This window comes from Cryptotermes secundus, unplaced genomic scaffold (assembly GCF_002891405.2).
Source record: "Cryptotermes secundus unplaced genomic scaffold, Csec_1.0 scaffold56, whole genome shotgun sequence".
Lineage (NCBI taxonomy): Eukaryota > Metazoa > Arthropoda > Insecta > Blattodea > Kalotermitidae > Cryptotermes > Cryptotermes secundus.
In genome coordinates, this window is record NW_019744407.1 from 2,081,726 (window position 1) to 2,096,721 (window position 14,996).

Sequence of the window (14,996 nt, forward strand, 5' to 3'; positions counted from 1 at the left end):
TAGGTGACGGTGATTGTGCAGCAATTGGTGGAATGAAGATTGGCAGGGGAAACCGAAGTACTCGGAGAAAACCTGCCCCAGCGCCATTTTGTTCACCACAAATCCCACTTGACCAGATTCGGGAGCAAACCCGGCCCGCCGCGGTGGGATACCAGCGACCCCAGCGACTAACCGCTTGAGCTATGGTGCGGCTCTATTAAGTAAGTAATACCAGAAATTTCGAAGTATTGAAGGTGAAACACTGACGACGCTAACGCCTCCTAGCTCCAACTCGTGCGGAAACTACCAACACCTGTTTATCTCACCAATGCTAGTGCATTCGCATCGGTTCAAGACAAAGACCAGTTCATGTGGAGATGTGGAGTTGGTCGATTGAACTACCGTAACCGGATTCGTTTAAGTATTTTAGTTGGCGTACGGTTGGCATCGATTTCCCGGACGAGACCGCGAACCCTGCGTCATACGCCCTAGTGACGTCACTTCCGTCTGAGTAATTCATTCTCGCAGTTGGAGGAGGAGCCAGAGAATTTCCTTTTTCGGTAATAAGTGAAGTTAGTTTCTGTGGTGTGACGGTTCGTGGTATTTGAGGTTTAGTAGCTAGCAGAGAAGAGTGCATGGTGTTATTTTACATGCCATTGTAAGTTGGAAGATTATATTTATGTAAGTATATCATTAAGAATTGGCGCAGAAATGAGTCACTTTGTTGTAAAAATTGCAGTTGGTGTGATATTGCAGGAGTGGCCAATATTTCGTAATAATACACAGGGTTATGACCGAATCAGTGAACATGAATTGTTAATGTTTTAGAATTGATTGTTTCAAGATAGGTCTCTTGTAGATAGGGCTCTTTGTGTTTGCCACATAAAATGCTGTTTTCCATGTTTTCAGTTATTGTCATGCAAGTGATTCTGTAGCATTGAATTGCCCATGCATGAAGCTGATTTCCAATCTTATGAATGTATATGAATGTAGTTCGTCATTGAAATCATTTTCATGGAGACACACTTTGTTTTAGGGACCATTACGTTGTACAAGTAGAAAGCAAAGAATGTAAATCAGTTTTACGTTTCTTGTGTAGGTATGGCCCAGGGTAATAAGCCCCACCTCCCCCTTATGTTTCATATGGGAAGATACATGTCTGGTCAGTAGGCTAATGAATTGTACTGAAGTTTCTCTTCTCACTTTCTTCCTAAACATAATCAGCACTGAAACATTTGGCTCTTCTAAGTCTGATTGGTTAGTAGCGTAAATGAAGGCAAATATAAATTCTCAGCTATATGGAATGCGCTTTATATGTGGATACATGTGCTTGTTTTATTGAGGTAATTTCTAATATGTGGTCTTCGTAACAGAAATTAATCTCTGTGCAAGCACCACATGAAACTGTAATGGTAAAATAATTTCACATTTCAGGATTGAGCAGTTTGTATTTTAAGCAGTGAGTTTAAATGAAAGGAAATTAATTTATTAACTCATTTTATAGAAAGAACTCTTTTGTAACAGAACTGAAGAAGCATCACTACTCTTCCAACATTTGCCAATTGTCACGGTCCAGAACCAGTCATTCAGTTCGCATCTTTGTGACTTATTTATGCAGTCATATTTTGACGTTCATCTGTCATTTCCTAGTTTTCCAAGTGGCTTCATTTCAAAAGATTTTTTAAACACTATAATTTGAAGTAATTTATATAAATGAACTTTATTGTATCATTATTGCTTCTTTGAGGAAACTGCATCACAAATTATATGCACCAAAATGTATAGTAAATTGTTACATTTAGTCACAATAAGTTAGAATTGGCTACTAAATAGGAGACTTACAACCGCAGAATACTGATTAGCCATAGTTAATTTCTGTTACAGTTCAGAACCATAAAGTACCATATATTGTAGTGTTTTGTCACTTTCTTTCCATGCCAGAAATAGTACTAGAAAGGGGTATGTTTTAGATCTGTAGTGAACCTGTAACAGTGAAGGTATGGGTCCACTGTTAAATCTACCAATAAATTCCAAAACTTGAAGTGTCTTGTCTTGGATTATTGTCTAGGACTGAGTCATTAGTTTAATTCCAGGCAGAGACAGGAATTTTGCTGTTTAGCTTTGGGATCCATCCATAGTCATATCCAGTGGATACAGGAGCTCTGCCTTAAAGTAGTTCTGGAGATTACACAAAAATGGTTTAACTCAAATAGAATGCTATTAAATTATAATAAGACTAATTTTATGCAGTTCTTTCCAAATACTAGTCGTCGGACTTTGGATGCTATTGAATTCAATAATTATGAAATTAATTCTACTAATTCCATTAAATTTTAGGTATTATAATAGAACCTTCATTAACATGGAAAGAACATATTGATTATATAAATTCAAAGTTAAATTCGTTAGGTTACGTGGTTCATTCCCTCAGACCTATATTAGAATTGAAAATTCTAATACAGGTCTGCTTCTCCTATGTACATTCAGTGATAAATTATGGTATCATGTTGTGGGGTAATTTGCCACACAGTAGATCTATTTTTATAGCCCAGAAATGAATTGTAAGAATTATCATGAAAGCTAAAGCAAAGGACTTCTGTAAGGAAATGTTTAGTAAACTTGGGATTTTAACTGTTTACTCCCAGTACATTTGTTTCAACTCTTATGTTTGTTATAAAGCATAAAGGATTTATTCACAATAAATACTGAATTGCATAAAATAAATACCTGCCAAAAATTGGACTTTCATGTTCCATTAATAAGTCTAACTAAAGTCTGAAAAGGAGTCTATTATTCCAGTATTACATTATTTAACTCTCTGTCCCAAAATATCAAGCAAGTTGCACATGACATTAATAAATTTAAAAATAAATGGAGAAATTTTCTTATAGAAAACTCTTTTTATACTGTTGAACAGTATCTTGATAAGAAAATAAATTTGATATTGGGGTATCTCAGTAATTATAGCTTTGTACGAGGGTAAGTCAATAAGTAAGTTACAAATGGATATAGAACTTAAACAAATAAGAGTACTGATTTGAAAAATGCTTTTATTTCTCAGCATAATCTCCCTGTACATTGAGGCACTTGTCCCATCGTTTCACAAGCCCCTGAAAACCAGCAGCATAAAATTCTTTGGGCTGCTGTCGGAGCCAGGCGTGTTCACACGGCATGGCCTACCTCATAATACATGATAGGTTAGGTTTCACGAAGTCTGTGCACGATGGGTACAGCACATGCTGACCCCACACCACAAAATGCAAAGAATGGGTCTGTCATTATGGTACCTCAATCACTACCACAATGAAGGACATGATATGCTAGCCTGAATTGTCACAGGTGATGAGTCATGGGTTTACCATTACCAGCCCGAGACAAAGCCTGTGTCAATGCAGTGGAAACATCCTGCGTTCTCTTGAGGCTGGAATGGGGTGAGCAGTATGCCTTTGTGACCCCAGAAGACTGTGAGCATCACTTTTCTGGAGGATGGCGTCATCCTAAATTTTTTTTTTGGCAGGTGGCGCAGGATTTTTCCGCTGCATTGACGCACGCTTTGTCTCGGGCTGGTAATGGTGAACCCAAGACTCATCACCTGTGACAATTTGAGTTAGCATATTGTGTCCTTCATCGTGGTAGCGATTGAGATGCTGTAATGCCAGACCCATTCTTTGCATTTTATGTTGCGGGGTCAGCATGTGCGGCACCCATCGTGCACATACTTTATGAAAACCTAACCTGTCATGCATTATGAGGTAGGCCATGCCGTGTGAACCTGCCTGGTTCCTACAGCAGCCCAAAGAATTTTTATGCTGCTGGTTTTCAGGGGATTGTGAAACAATGGGACAAGTGCCTCAATATACAGTGAGATTATGTTGAGAAATAAAAGCATTTGTCATACCAGTACTTTTTATTTGTTTAAGTTCTATATCCATTTGTAACTTACTTATTGACTTACCTACATATTTTAGTTTGCAGATGGTAATGGAAGGCTCATTACTGATTCAATATAAATGGCTAATTCCTTTAATTTCTGTTATTCTTCAATATTCAGCTGTGAGCATAGCATCCTGAAATTACAGGGTGCCAACTCAGGTGAACCCTTCGCCATTAATACTAAAATCATTAGGAAAAAGTTAGTAGGGCTAGGTAAAAACAAATCAGTAGGGCCAGACAGCATTTCTAATGAAATTCTAAAACTGGGTGGGGAAACCATGATTCTGAACCTTGCGTGAGTATTGGGCATAACAGTTAATATTGCCACTATCTGAAGTGACTGGAAAAAGGCCATAGTAGTTCCTATTTACAATGGGGGTGACTGATTGCTTGTCTCAAATTACAGACCCATCAGTTTAACCTCAGTGGTCTGCAAGCAAATAGAACACATTATTGCATTGTACCTTAGGAAAATGGGATAAAAAGGATTGCTTATTTGAGGGTCAACATGGATTCAGGCTGGGATATTCATGTGAAAGTCAAGTAATCACAGTTTGCAAGGACATTACAGATGCACTGGATAATGGTAGTAGGATAGACGCTATTGTAATAGATTTTGCAAAGGCTTTTGATTTAGTTCCCCATGAGTGGCTGCTTACGAAAATTGCAGTCTCGGGAGTGGACTTGAAGATAGTTGTGTAGATAAGGGAATTCCTTTTGGGCTGTACACAGAGAGTTAGAGTAGGAAGGCAGTTATCAGAGGAAGTCAGAGTAACATCAGGAGTACCGAAAGGAAGTGTGCTGGGCCCAGTACTGTTCCTTGAGTACATAAATGATATTTGGATAAATATTCATTCAGCTATTAGACTTTTCTCAGATGACTATAATATATAGGAAAATTATAAATAATAATGATATGGAAAAGTTGCAGATAGATCTGAATAGGCTGGGGGAGTGGCCGGCAAAAAATGCTATGGTAATTAGTCCAGCTAAAAGCAAAGCAGTTTGTTTGACGAGATCCCGAGTGACGGAACCACTAAATTATTCATTACCGGACGTAGTAATTCTGGAAGCCAGCAGTTGTAAATACTTGGGAATAATTTTACACAGCGATTTAAGTTGGGCTGTTCAAGTTAATTGCACGGCGAAAGTAGCTTGGAAGGGACTTCATTTTACAATGCATATTCTTAAAAAGGGAAATATTAACACTAAAAATTTAGCCTACACATCACTAGTGTATCCAATTCTTGAATATGGGGTGGTGTTCTGGGATTTTGACAGGAAGGGACAGATAAATGTGCTAGACCGGGTCCACAACATAGCGGCTAAATTTGCACATCATAGAAATGATCCAAATTGGGAAACCTTGACAGAGCGCAGAAAGATAGCTCGCATAGCTCTCTTCAAATCGTATGTGGGAGAACGGGCTTGGAAAGCTATAGGTGATAAATTACAAAGAGCAGGGTTGATCATGATAGGAAAATTAGGAGCAGAAAGCAAAAGACATATCAGAAAACGTTCCTTTGTAAATAGGACCATCGAGCTTTGGAACCACCTACCTGCAGATGCTTTAGGGACTCTCTCCTGTAAATGAAATAATTTTAGGAAAAGGGCTAGGAAAGCAATAAATAAGGTGAGGTGAAGTTAAAGGAGAAATCATCTGACAAGAGTGAAGTGAAGTGAAGTGAAGTGAAGTGAAGTGAAGAGGGATAAAGGGAAAGTCCTGGTGAACTGTGGGTGCATCAGAACATGACATTGCACATTCCAGTACTACTACTGTTTAGTGCATAATGTGCTTATTCTTTTAGTAATATTAATTTATACAATTGTAATTGTATTTGTTATAGCTGTAAGGGTATTTGCATTGTATTATTGTGTGCTAGTGTGTCTTACGTTGTTTGTATAGTTTTGTGTGCTGTGCTTTGTTTGAGTGTGGTGTGTTGTTATGTCTTATTGTAGTACCACTGCCACAGGGCAAAAACTCATTTGCAGTTTAAATAAATAATAAATTATTTTCTTGTATATTTTAATTGTTATTTATCTTATGTAATATATCAGTGTAAATTTCTATATCCAGTGGTTATGTACCTGAATGGATCGATGAATGATAATAAAAAATAAAAAGAAATAAACTTGAAAACATGTGCCCTATAATATAAAAATGGGTCTGCATTAGTATAATTCTCTTCATAATGAAACAAACTTTTCTTTTTTTCCATCCACTCCCACAGTGTGTCATTTCCTAGAATACTTGAGTTAATACTGATGTCATAGAAAGTATGTCATTCTTCCTGGAAAGTGTAAAAAGTAATATGCGTTTGAGATAAGAGCCTGAATCATCAGGTGTGTGGATTCAGATACTGGGCACTTCATACAGTTGGTATACTTGAATGTAGTGACTTAATTAGGTTGTTGAATTTATGTCTTAAAATTTAAGGGATTAATTAATACTTGTAAGCAAAAACAGATTTACGTACAGTATTATGTGCATGTGTTCTTCTCGGTGTCTTGCCTGCTTGCTAATGACTTGGATCAGTGGATTGATTTTCATAAAATTTAGTATGAACAGCATGCCATTAGAGGTCGTACAGTTTTTTTTTGAACCATCAATAGCCGACATAGCAGTGATGTGCCCAGCTGAAGTGGGGGGATCACTGTCACCACTTCACTTGTGGTCCTGAAATTTTGTATGGTGATAGGTCGTTGAAAAATATGTAGTATTTTTTTATGGTAATTTTTTTTTACAATATGAAGCAACAACATGGTACACATGTGCCAGGTCTGCCCGCCCCTCCAAGTTTGATAGCAATGGTTTGCTGGTATATTTTCTCAGTACTGACAGAGTCAATGTGCAATAAACTTAAAAAAGAAAAAACGAATTCAGAAATTACTGATGAATTGTGTTTGTGAATATGTGGAATTTTGCAAGGACATAAATGATAGACATACCTGACTACAGAGGGTTTTTTTTTTTGATCAGTTCATGGCTGCGCTTCACGATGACCGCTTTGCTGCTTGCCATGAGGCACATACAAAATTTGCCATTGAATTAGCATGCCTGATGGCCTGTAATATTTGGAAGGAAGCGAAATAATTAACTTGTCAACGGTTTGATGACATTATGTTTCACAGAGCAGTGCGGTTCATGCTTGGAGTTTGTTTATAATTTGTCAGCAGTAGGCAGCAGTTATCAGCTCCATTAGCCAATTTTTTCTCAGTTAAGTTAGTGAGCAGTGTGGTACGTCATGGTATGGTATACTTTATTTCTATATGATACCTATGTGAAATATGGATCTGCTAGAAAGTGTCAGCAGAAATATCAGTGTAAGTTTCATGATGAAAGAGTACCCGGCAGACAAACAGTTCACAATTTGGTGTAAAACTGAAAAGCGGGACTTTTAATAGACAGGAAATAAAAACATAAGAGCTGAGTGCTTACTGAGAAGTTGGAGGACACAGGGGCCAAACTTGAACATACACCTAGGAAATCACTGAAATGTCTAGCTCAAGAGACTGGAGTGTCAAAGTCTAGTGTAAGAACAGAAACACAATTGCTGAAGCTTAGACCTTATAAAATAACAGTAATCCACGCACACCTTGCAGCTGCATGAACCATATAGCAGGGTTCATTTTTGCAGTTGGCTTCTGCAGTCTGTTGTCGAATGTGAAATTGAGTCACAATTAACATTCTCTTCTGATGAAGTGTGATTTCATTTGGAGGGATACATAAATGTGCAAAATAATAGCTACTGGAATTTGCAGAAACCACATCAAACCCACGCCTGCTGTATCCATTGAAAGTTGGTGTCTGGTGTGCTGTAAGTGCAAAAAGGATTGTAGGATTTGTGTTTTTTTTAATGAAACAATGAATTGCAGAAGATATATGTGTAGTGGGACAGCATTTTCAACACATCCTGTGATCCATGATTTGTAACTATTTCAATCGGAACGTTGTCAGCCTACAGGCATGCTGATTCATTGGTAAAATTCACATGCATCTCACGGCAAGTGGCGCCCCTGTCACCGTGAAATGCAGCGCTCATGGATCTGGTCAACAAAGTAAAAATTTCCCCTGTATTTATTTATGCACTAACATTATGGCTATAGTGATGGTGCTAAAATTGGAGGTTATATTGGACCAATTAATGTGACACAATTCTGATTTTAATTGTTGTATGGTGTTTATTGAATAAGTTATTTGTGCATGTTCTGTAAATAGTGCATGGCGTGGATGCATATGGTGTATGTTATGTCTTTGCATACTGTTTTGCTTCTGACTTCATAGAGTAATACAAGATCTGCTCGTCGTGTTTTCTGAAATTAATAACCAAATATTCTTACCAGATGTTATTGTTCATTTTGAATATCGTTGAGGTTGGAACAGTTGAACAAGCTGAATGCATGGTGGTGAAATACATTTTTGAGTATTTCTGGGCAGTTGCTGAACATACTGTTATGTCTGAATATTGACTTGTTCTATTATTTTCTGTGGATTAAGGTTTGCCAGTCAATGTTAATTGATTTAAAAACATACACAGTAGAATACGCTTGGCTTGTGTGTTATTCATACATGCTCTATTAGGGATAGATGCCTTCTAAAATGAACATTTAATATTTAAGTGAATCATTATTCCATCAGATGTAACCAATTTAATATAAAAAATATATACAGACACTTTTACATGTTTTGGCCATCATTGCCAAGCTGGCACAACAAAGCAATATTCTGTGTAACGTAATTGCAACCACAGAAGAACAGTTGTGGAATTTAAGGTCACTGCAAATATTCCAGGAGTATTTTTCATAATTTGTTGTCACATGATAGAGTGACTGTAGATGGGGTTTGAATTGGTAACCAGATTTATTAAACTTTCATAACTCGTAACTACAAGTAAGGATTATAGTCTCACTGTTCTACACAGTGCATGAATCACTGTAGGACACACTACAGGATTTGTCTGTAAAGTAATGCAATTAAGTTCGTAAAAAACAATTATTCAAGATATCGTTACAAACGTTTAAAATTCTTCAAAGTACTCACCTTGGGCATCCACACACTTTTGCCAGCGACTTCTCCATGCACGGTACACATCTTGGAAGGCGTTGACGGGGACCTCGTTTAGAGCCTTTGTCACGGCGGTTTGGATCGCTTCAGTGGTTCCAAAACGGGTTCCTTTCAGGGCGGTCTTGTTCCTCGGGAACAAAAAGAAGTCTACGATCACTTGCGATCGTCACTCGGTTGTTCTTGTGATCGTCAGTCAACAATTTTGGGACCAACTTGGCACACAGTTTCCACATGTGCAAGTTGTCTGTAACGATGTCGTGCACAGTGGTTTTCGGAATACTGAGAGTCTCTGCTATCATCCGAACACTCATTTGACGACCGGTATTTAAAAGATCACGAACACGAGACACATTTTGTCACTTTTGCTGGTTGACGGCCGTCCAGAGCGGGGCTCATCCTCCACCTCTTCCCGGCCATTTTGAAACAACTTTAACCACCTGGAGACTTGAGAATAGGAGATAGCAGAGTCCCCATAGGCTTCCCGAATCATTTGGTGGGTGACGGCGAGGCTTTTGTTCAGTTTAGCACAGAACTTGATCGCATAACGTTGTTCGATAGTTTCCTCCATTGCGCGTCGTGACACAGGCACTAACAGGAGGTTCACGGAAACAGCGATCCTGACGCTTCCAGAGGTCAGAGGAGACTGAGCTTGGAAGCGTTGTGAAGCTAACAGCCCCCCCCCTCCCCCCTTTCCCAACCGGTCCGAACGCACTGCGACTAGGAGGAGCGGCAAAAAAAAAAACAAATTGCATTACTTTCTGGACAAACCCTGTAGGTTTTTTCAGTCCGTTACAGGCTAACTGTTGCTTGGTAGCGGCTTCCAAAGGCAGACATTCCCCTTCTTCTGGGTTCCCAAACTGTTGCTGGCCTCAACTACCAGCTTCTCATAACAACAGCTTGCAACAACTGAACCGCAGCAGTTATCTAATTCAACAGCCAACTCAACTCAACTCAGCACAGTCACCTACCAGCCAAGCGACCCCACTCCACTGACTGACTGACTGACTGACTGAACTCACTCTTGGCTAACTGGCCTGCTTGTAACATCGGCACGGACCGCACAGAAAACACCGTTTCACTGTTACTGTTTACGGGCCGTTGCCTAGTAACGACAATTGTCTAGTTTGTTTCGCGGTCGTTGCCTAGCAACGTGTCTACACGCCACATTTCACCCTCCTTACGGCAGTTTTTCCAGAACGGACTGCAGGCATACCGTCGTTTATTTTCCGAGGCTTGTGGTTGATCGCCTCTGTAGTCTAATGGTCAAAGTTCCTGGTTACAGATCCAGAGGCCCGGGTTCGATTCCCGGCGCTACCAGATTTATTTCTTAGAAGTAGTGGGTCTGAAACGGAGTCCATTCAGCCTCGTGATGATAATTAAGGAGCTATTTAAAGGATAAAGTGGCTCCAGTCTAGAAAACCGAAATTAATGGCCGTGGGGATTCGTTGTGCTGACCATGCGGCACCCTCTATCAGGAAAAGATGGCGCTAACTTCGCCGACAAGCGGTCAGTATAGTTCGCTTGTGGACTAAAATCATGGAGCATGCTTGTATGGTTGTGGCGTCTGTGGTCGGCCTTGCCTTCCTTTCCCATGGCTCCGTTTTCACAGTGATTACTCTCCAACTGCTCCTGCTGCTCCCTCCTCAAGGTCGTTTGTCCTGAACGGTTCTTTGATAAGGTCCTAGTCAGTCCAGGTTGACCACCAGCATCAACTTTTCCGAGGGCTGTGCTTGTGAGGTCTCTTCTCACTTTTCAAAGGGTGCTGACCCCTCCACAACGTTCAGTCACTCACATCCCATAACCCAGTGGAAGTCCCGACTACTGCTTCACGTCCTCCAGTCCAAGAGTCTCTGACGTTCCTGTTGAAGGCCCTCTTTCTTCCTATATGTAGATGCTGTCTCAGACCTAGGTTCCTTATGTCATTTTTGCATTCCAGGCTCCTCTGTTATGTGTCCTTGACCTTTGAACCTTTATGGCTGAGGCCCTTATTCCATGCAGAAACTGCACAGCAGGTCAACTGTCCACGATGCCTTACTGGCAGACGCCGGTCCGCAGACCAGTCCTTCAGTACTCCGATCATCTTTGCTGCTGCCCCTTCGTTAGAGACTTTCTGATGCTCCACTATGGCCCCTGTTTCTTCTGGATTTGCCTGCATCTTTTTGAGATAGGTCTCCAACATGACTGTCATCTCTCCTTCAATGCACTCTATCATTTCTCAAATGTCCTTAACTTCTTGAGTTGATTCCAGCTTGGCTTTCATTTCTTCTTTAATCTTCTTGAGATTGGCAAGCTGCTGATCTATGCTGATGTGAATCTATTGGGAGATAACATACTAGATGCCATGAAGAAAAACAGAAACTCTCATTGATGCTAGTAAGGAGGTTGGTCTAGAAGTAAAGAAAGAGATAACTAAGTATATGTTGCTGTCTTGTCAACAGACTGCAGGGCAAAATCGTAACATGAAGATAGCTAACATCTTTTGAAATTGTGGCACACTTTAAATATTTTGGAAAGACAATAACAAATCAGAATTTGATTGAGGAGGAAACTAAGAGGAAGCTGAATTTGGGTAATGCTTGATATCATTGAGTCCATAACCTTTTGTTTCATTATCTGCTGTCTAAAAACGTAAAAAGTAGAATATATGAAACTATAATTTTGTCTGTATGGGTGTGAAACCTTGCCTCTGGCATTAAGGGAGGAACATGAGGGCCGCGCCAAAGCTCAAGCAGTTAGTCGCTGGCTTACCACTGCGGCAGCCCGGGTTCGATCCCGGGTCTGGTCAAGTGGGATTTGTGGTGGACAAAGTGGTGCTGGGGCAGGTTTTCTCCGAGTACTTCAGTTTCCCCTGCCAGTCTTCATTCCACCAATTGCTCCACTATCATCTGGGGCTGGTACAATAGGTCAGAAGTGGCCGCAGTACAAGGGACTTAGTCCCACCCCACTAGCAATAAAGAAAAAAGGGAGGAACATAGGCTTGAGGGGTTGAGAATATTTGGACTGAAGAAAGATGAAGTGGTAGGAGGTTTGAGAAAACTGCATAATGAGGAGGTTCGTAACCTGTACTTTTTGCCAAGTACAATTATAATGATCAATTCGAGGATGATGAGAGGAGCAGGGCATGTAGCACGTGTGTAGGAAGAGGAATGTATATAGGATATTGGTAGGAAATCCAATAGGAGAGAGACCACTAGGAAGACCTAGACATAGGCAGAGGATAATGTTAAAATGGATTTTAGAGAGACAGAATGGGATGATCTGGACTGGACTGGACTCATCAGGCTCAGTTATAGGGACCAGTGGAGGGCTCTTGTGTACATGGTAATGAACCTTTTGTTTCCATAAAATGTTGGAAAAATTTTTAGTAAACCGAAATTAACGGCCGTTGGGATTTGTTGGCGCTGACCACGTGACACCCTCTATCTGCTAAAGTTGGCACTAACTTTGCCATCAGGCGATGGTCGCTAGGTCGGTATAGTTCACTTGCGGACTAAAACCACAGAGTTAGTTAGTTAGTTAGTTAGTTAGTTAGCTGCACAACTAGCAGCTTCTTGAGAAGTACTCAGCTTCTTGTAGTTTGTTTTGCAGGTTGATTTGTATGGATGTGAAACAGTCATTTACTTCACTGAAGAAAATATAAGTAATTGTGCTGTTGTGGATATTATAAAACAAGGAATGACTTGCACAGGTTAGGATATTGAAATGTAAGAAGCTGCATTGTGCTGAACATGTAGTGGATATGATGGGGAGACAAGGAATACATACGATGGGGTACCCAAAAGAGCTTTTGTAGTACCACATTTTGCCGCTATGAGCGCATAAAGCTAACATTCCTGAGTCGATAAGCCAACTACCATTGCTTCAGAAGGTAAGGACTAGTTTCGGCAGAGTTTATAGTGACAACTGTTTTGTGTGATCATCGTTTTTGCAGTGGCTGATTTTCGTGAACAGCGTGCGGCGGTGAAATTCTGCTTTTTGCTCGGGAAAAGTGGAACAGAAACTCTTGAAATGTTAAAAACGGCGTACAAGGACGATGCCATGGGGAAATCTCAAGTGTTTGAGTGGTTTTCCCGTTTCAAAAATGGTGAAATGTCAATTGATGACGAACCTTCTGGTCGTCCTTCCACAGCCCACATGAAAATGTTGAAAAAATTCGTGAAATCGTCAAGGAAGATCGACGACAGACCATTGAAGAAATTGTGGAGCTGTCGGGAGTGACTTGGAGCTCAGTTCAGCGAATTTTGACAGAAGTTTTGGGAATGAAAAGGGTAGCTGCAAAATTCGTGCCACAACTGCTGACTGCTGAACAAAAACAAGGTCGCGTGGAAGCATGCTGTGCTTTGAAAGAAGAGTCCCGAAATGATCAAATTTTTTTTTTCAAAAATTATCACTGATGACGAAACCTGGTGCTATACTTACGATCCTGAATCAAAGCAACAGTCAAGTCAGTGGAAGACTTCAAGTTCGCCTCACCCCAAGAAAGCTCATCAGGTGAAATCAAACATGAAAACAATGCTGATTTGTTTTTTCGATGTGAGAGGAGTCGTCCATTCAGAGTTTGTTCCGCAGGGTCAGACAGTTAACCAGGCTTTCTACTTGGAAGTTTTGAAAAGATTGCACAATAGTTTGCAGCGGAAGCGGCCAGATTTGTGGCAGTCGGGTGACTGGTTTTTCCATCATGACCATGCCCCTGCTCACACAGCCCTGTCTGTACGACAATTCTTGACCAAAAATGGTATGACCCCTGTTCCTCACCCTCCATACTCACCCGACCTTGCCCCGTGCGACTTTTTTTTTGTTTCCTCGAATGAAAAGAGACATGAAAGGAAAGCGTTTTGCTGATGTTGCTGAGGTGAAGGAAAAAATGACGGAGGCGCTGTCAAGCATCTCAAAAGATGAATTTAGACAATGTTTTGAAAAATGGAATAAAAGACTAGACAAGTGTATTAGTGTAAGTGGAGAGTACTTTGAAGGGGATTGAAGGTTTGTGCTTAAAATTTGAATAAATAAGTTTAAAAAAAAAAAAGTTCGGTTTCTTTTGGGTACCCCCTCGTACAGCATGTTCATGTGGAAATGTTTGGAAAATGGTAGGTTGGAAAGGAAATGTGTGGATAACATCAAAATTGAGTTAGAGAAGCAGGCAGCAAATTTGAGTATGATGGAACTGACCCAGGATCGTGTCCAGTGGTGAACATTGTTGTTAGTCATGTTTAACCCTTGGGCCATCTACCATGGTGTTATTTTTATACTAATTAATATGTATTTAATCTGTTGCAGATGAGCCAGGAGCAAGTCACAATGCGTGCATGGTTCCTGTTATTTCTGTTGGTTCCTTTAGTTCTAACACAAGGGGAGAAGAAACATAGTATTCAGGATCCTTGTGCTCCCAAAACAACATGTCATGAATGTATTCAGACACCCACATGTGCTTGGTGCTCTGAACCTTGGGATATGACAGATCGGGTGAGTTAAAGGGGACTGACCAGTTTTAATCTGTAGTTGTAAAACAGAAGTTGTGTTCAGTATCGTGTATATACGGGGGTTTATTTCTTCAAATGTGTGCTGAATATCTGTGGATATATTGTGATATGAATTGCAACTGCTGTTGGTTTTGCTATAAAATGGATTTACTTGGCAGTAGTCCCACAAATAGCTCCACAGTTTCTGAATTTTTTTTATCAATTCCATGAATTTGCTATGGCCGAATGGCATTCATTATGAGTGTGTATTGCTCTGTATTGATGCTGCAAGTTATATGATGAAAGCCGGTACTGCTCTTATAGTTATATTTCCAAATATGACACATTTGACTTGCCTTTCCCATGGGTTGCACCGTGTTGCAGAAACAATTCGTGCAAATTTTCCTCTTGTTGACAAGTTGGTGTCTTCTGTGAAGAAGGTATTTGTGAAAGCGCCATACAGAAAAGAAGCCTTTAAAGCAGTAGCACTGAGTGTTCCACTTCCACCAGAACCAATTTTAACGCTCTAGGGCACGTTGCGTGTGCAGCGAGTTATTATA

The 14,996-nt window shown here is 40.2% G+C and overlaps 1 protein-coding gene across 3 annotated transcripts in view; it reads left to right on the top strand.

Annotated features, from left to right (window-relative positions):
* Positions 1–473: 473 nt before the first annotated feature.
* LOC111874664 (integrin beta-PS) overlaps positions 474–14,996 on the top strand; it is a 61,547-nt gene continuing 47,024 nt past the window's right edge. For 2 of the 3 annotated variants that reach the window (XM_023870359.2, XM_023870358.2), the window contains exons 1-2: positions 474–660; positions 14,255–14,440. In XM_023870359.2, the coding sequence (XP_023726127.1) occupies positions 14,255–14,440 (186 nt within the window). In that variant the 5' untranslated portion in view covers positions 474–660. The remainder of the gene's footprint in view (positions 661–14,254; positions 14,441–14,996) is intronic. The other variant, XM_023870361.2, reaches the window with a different exon arrangement.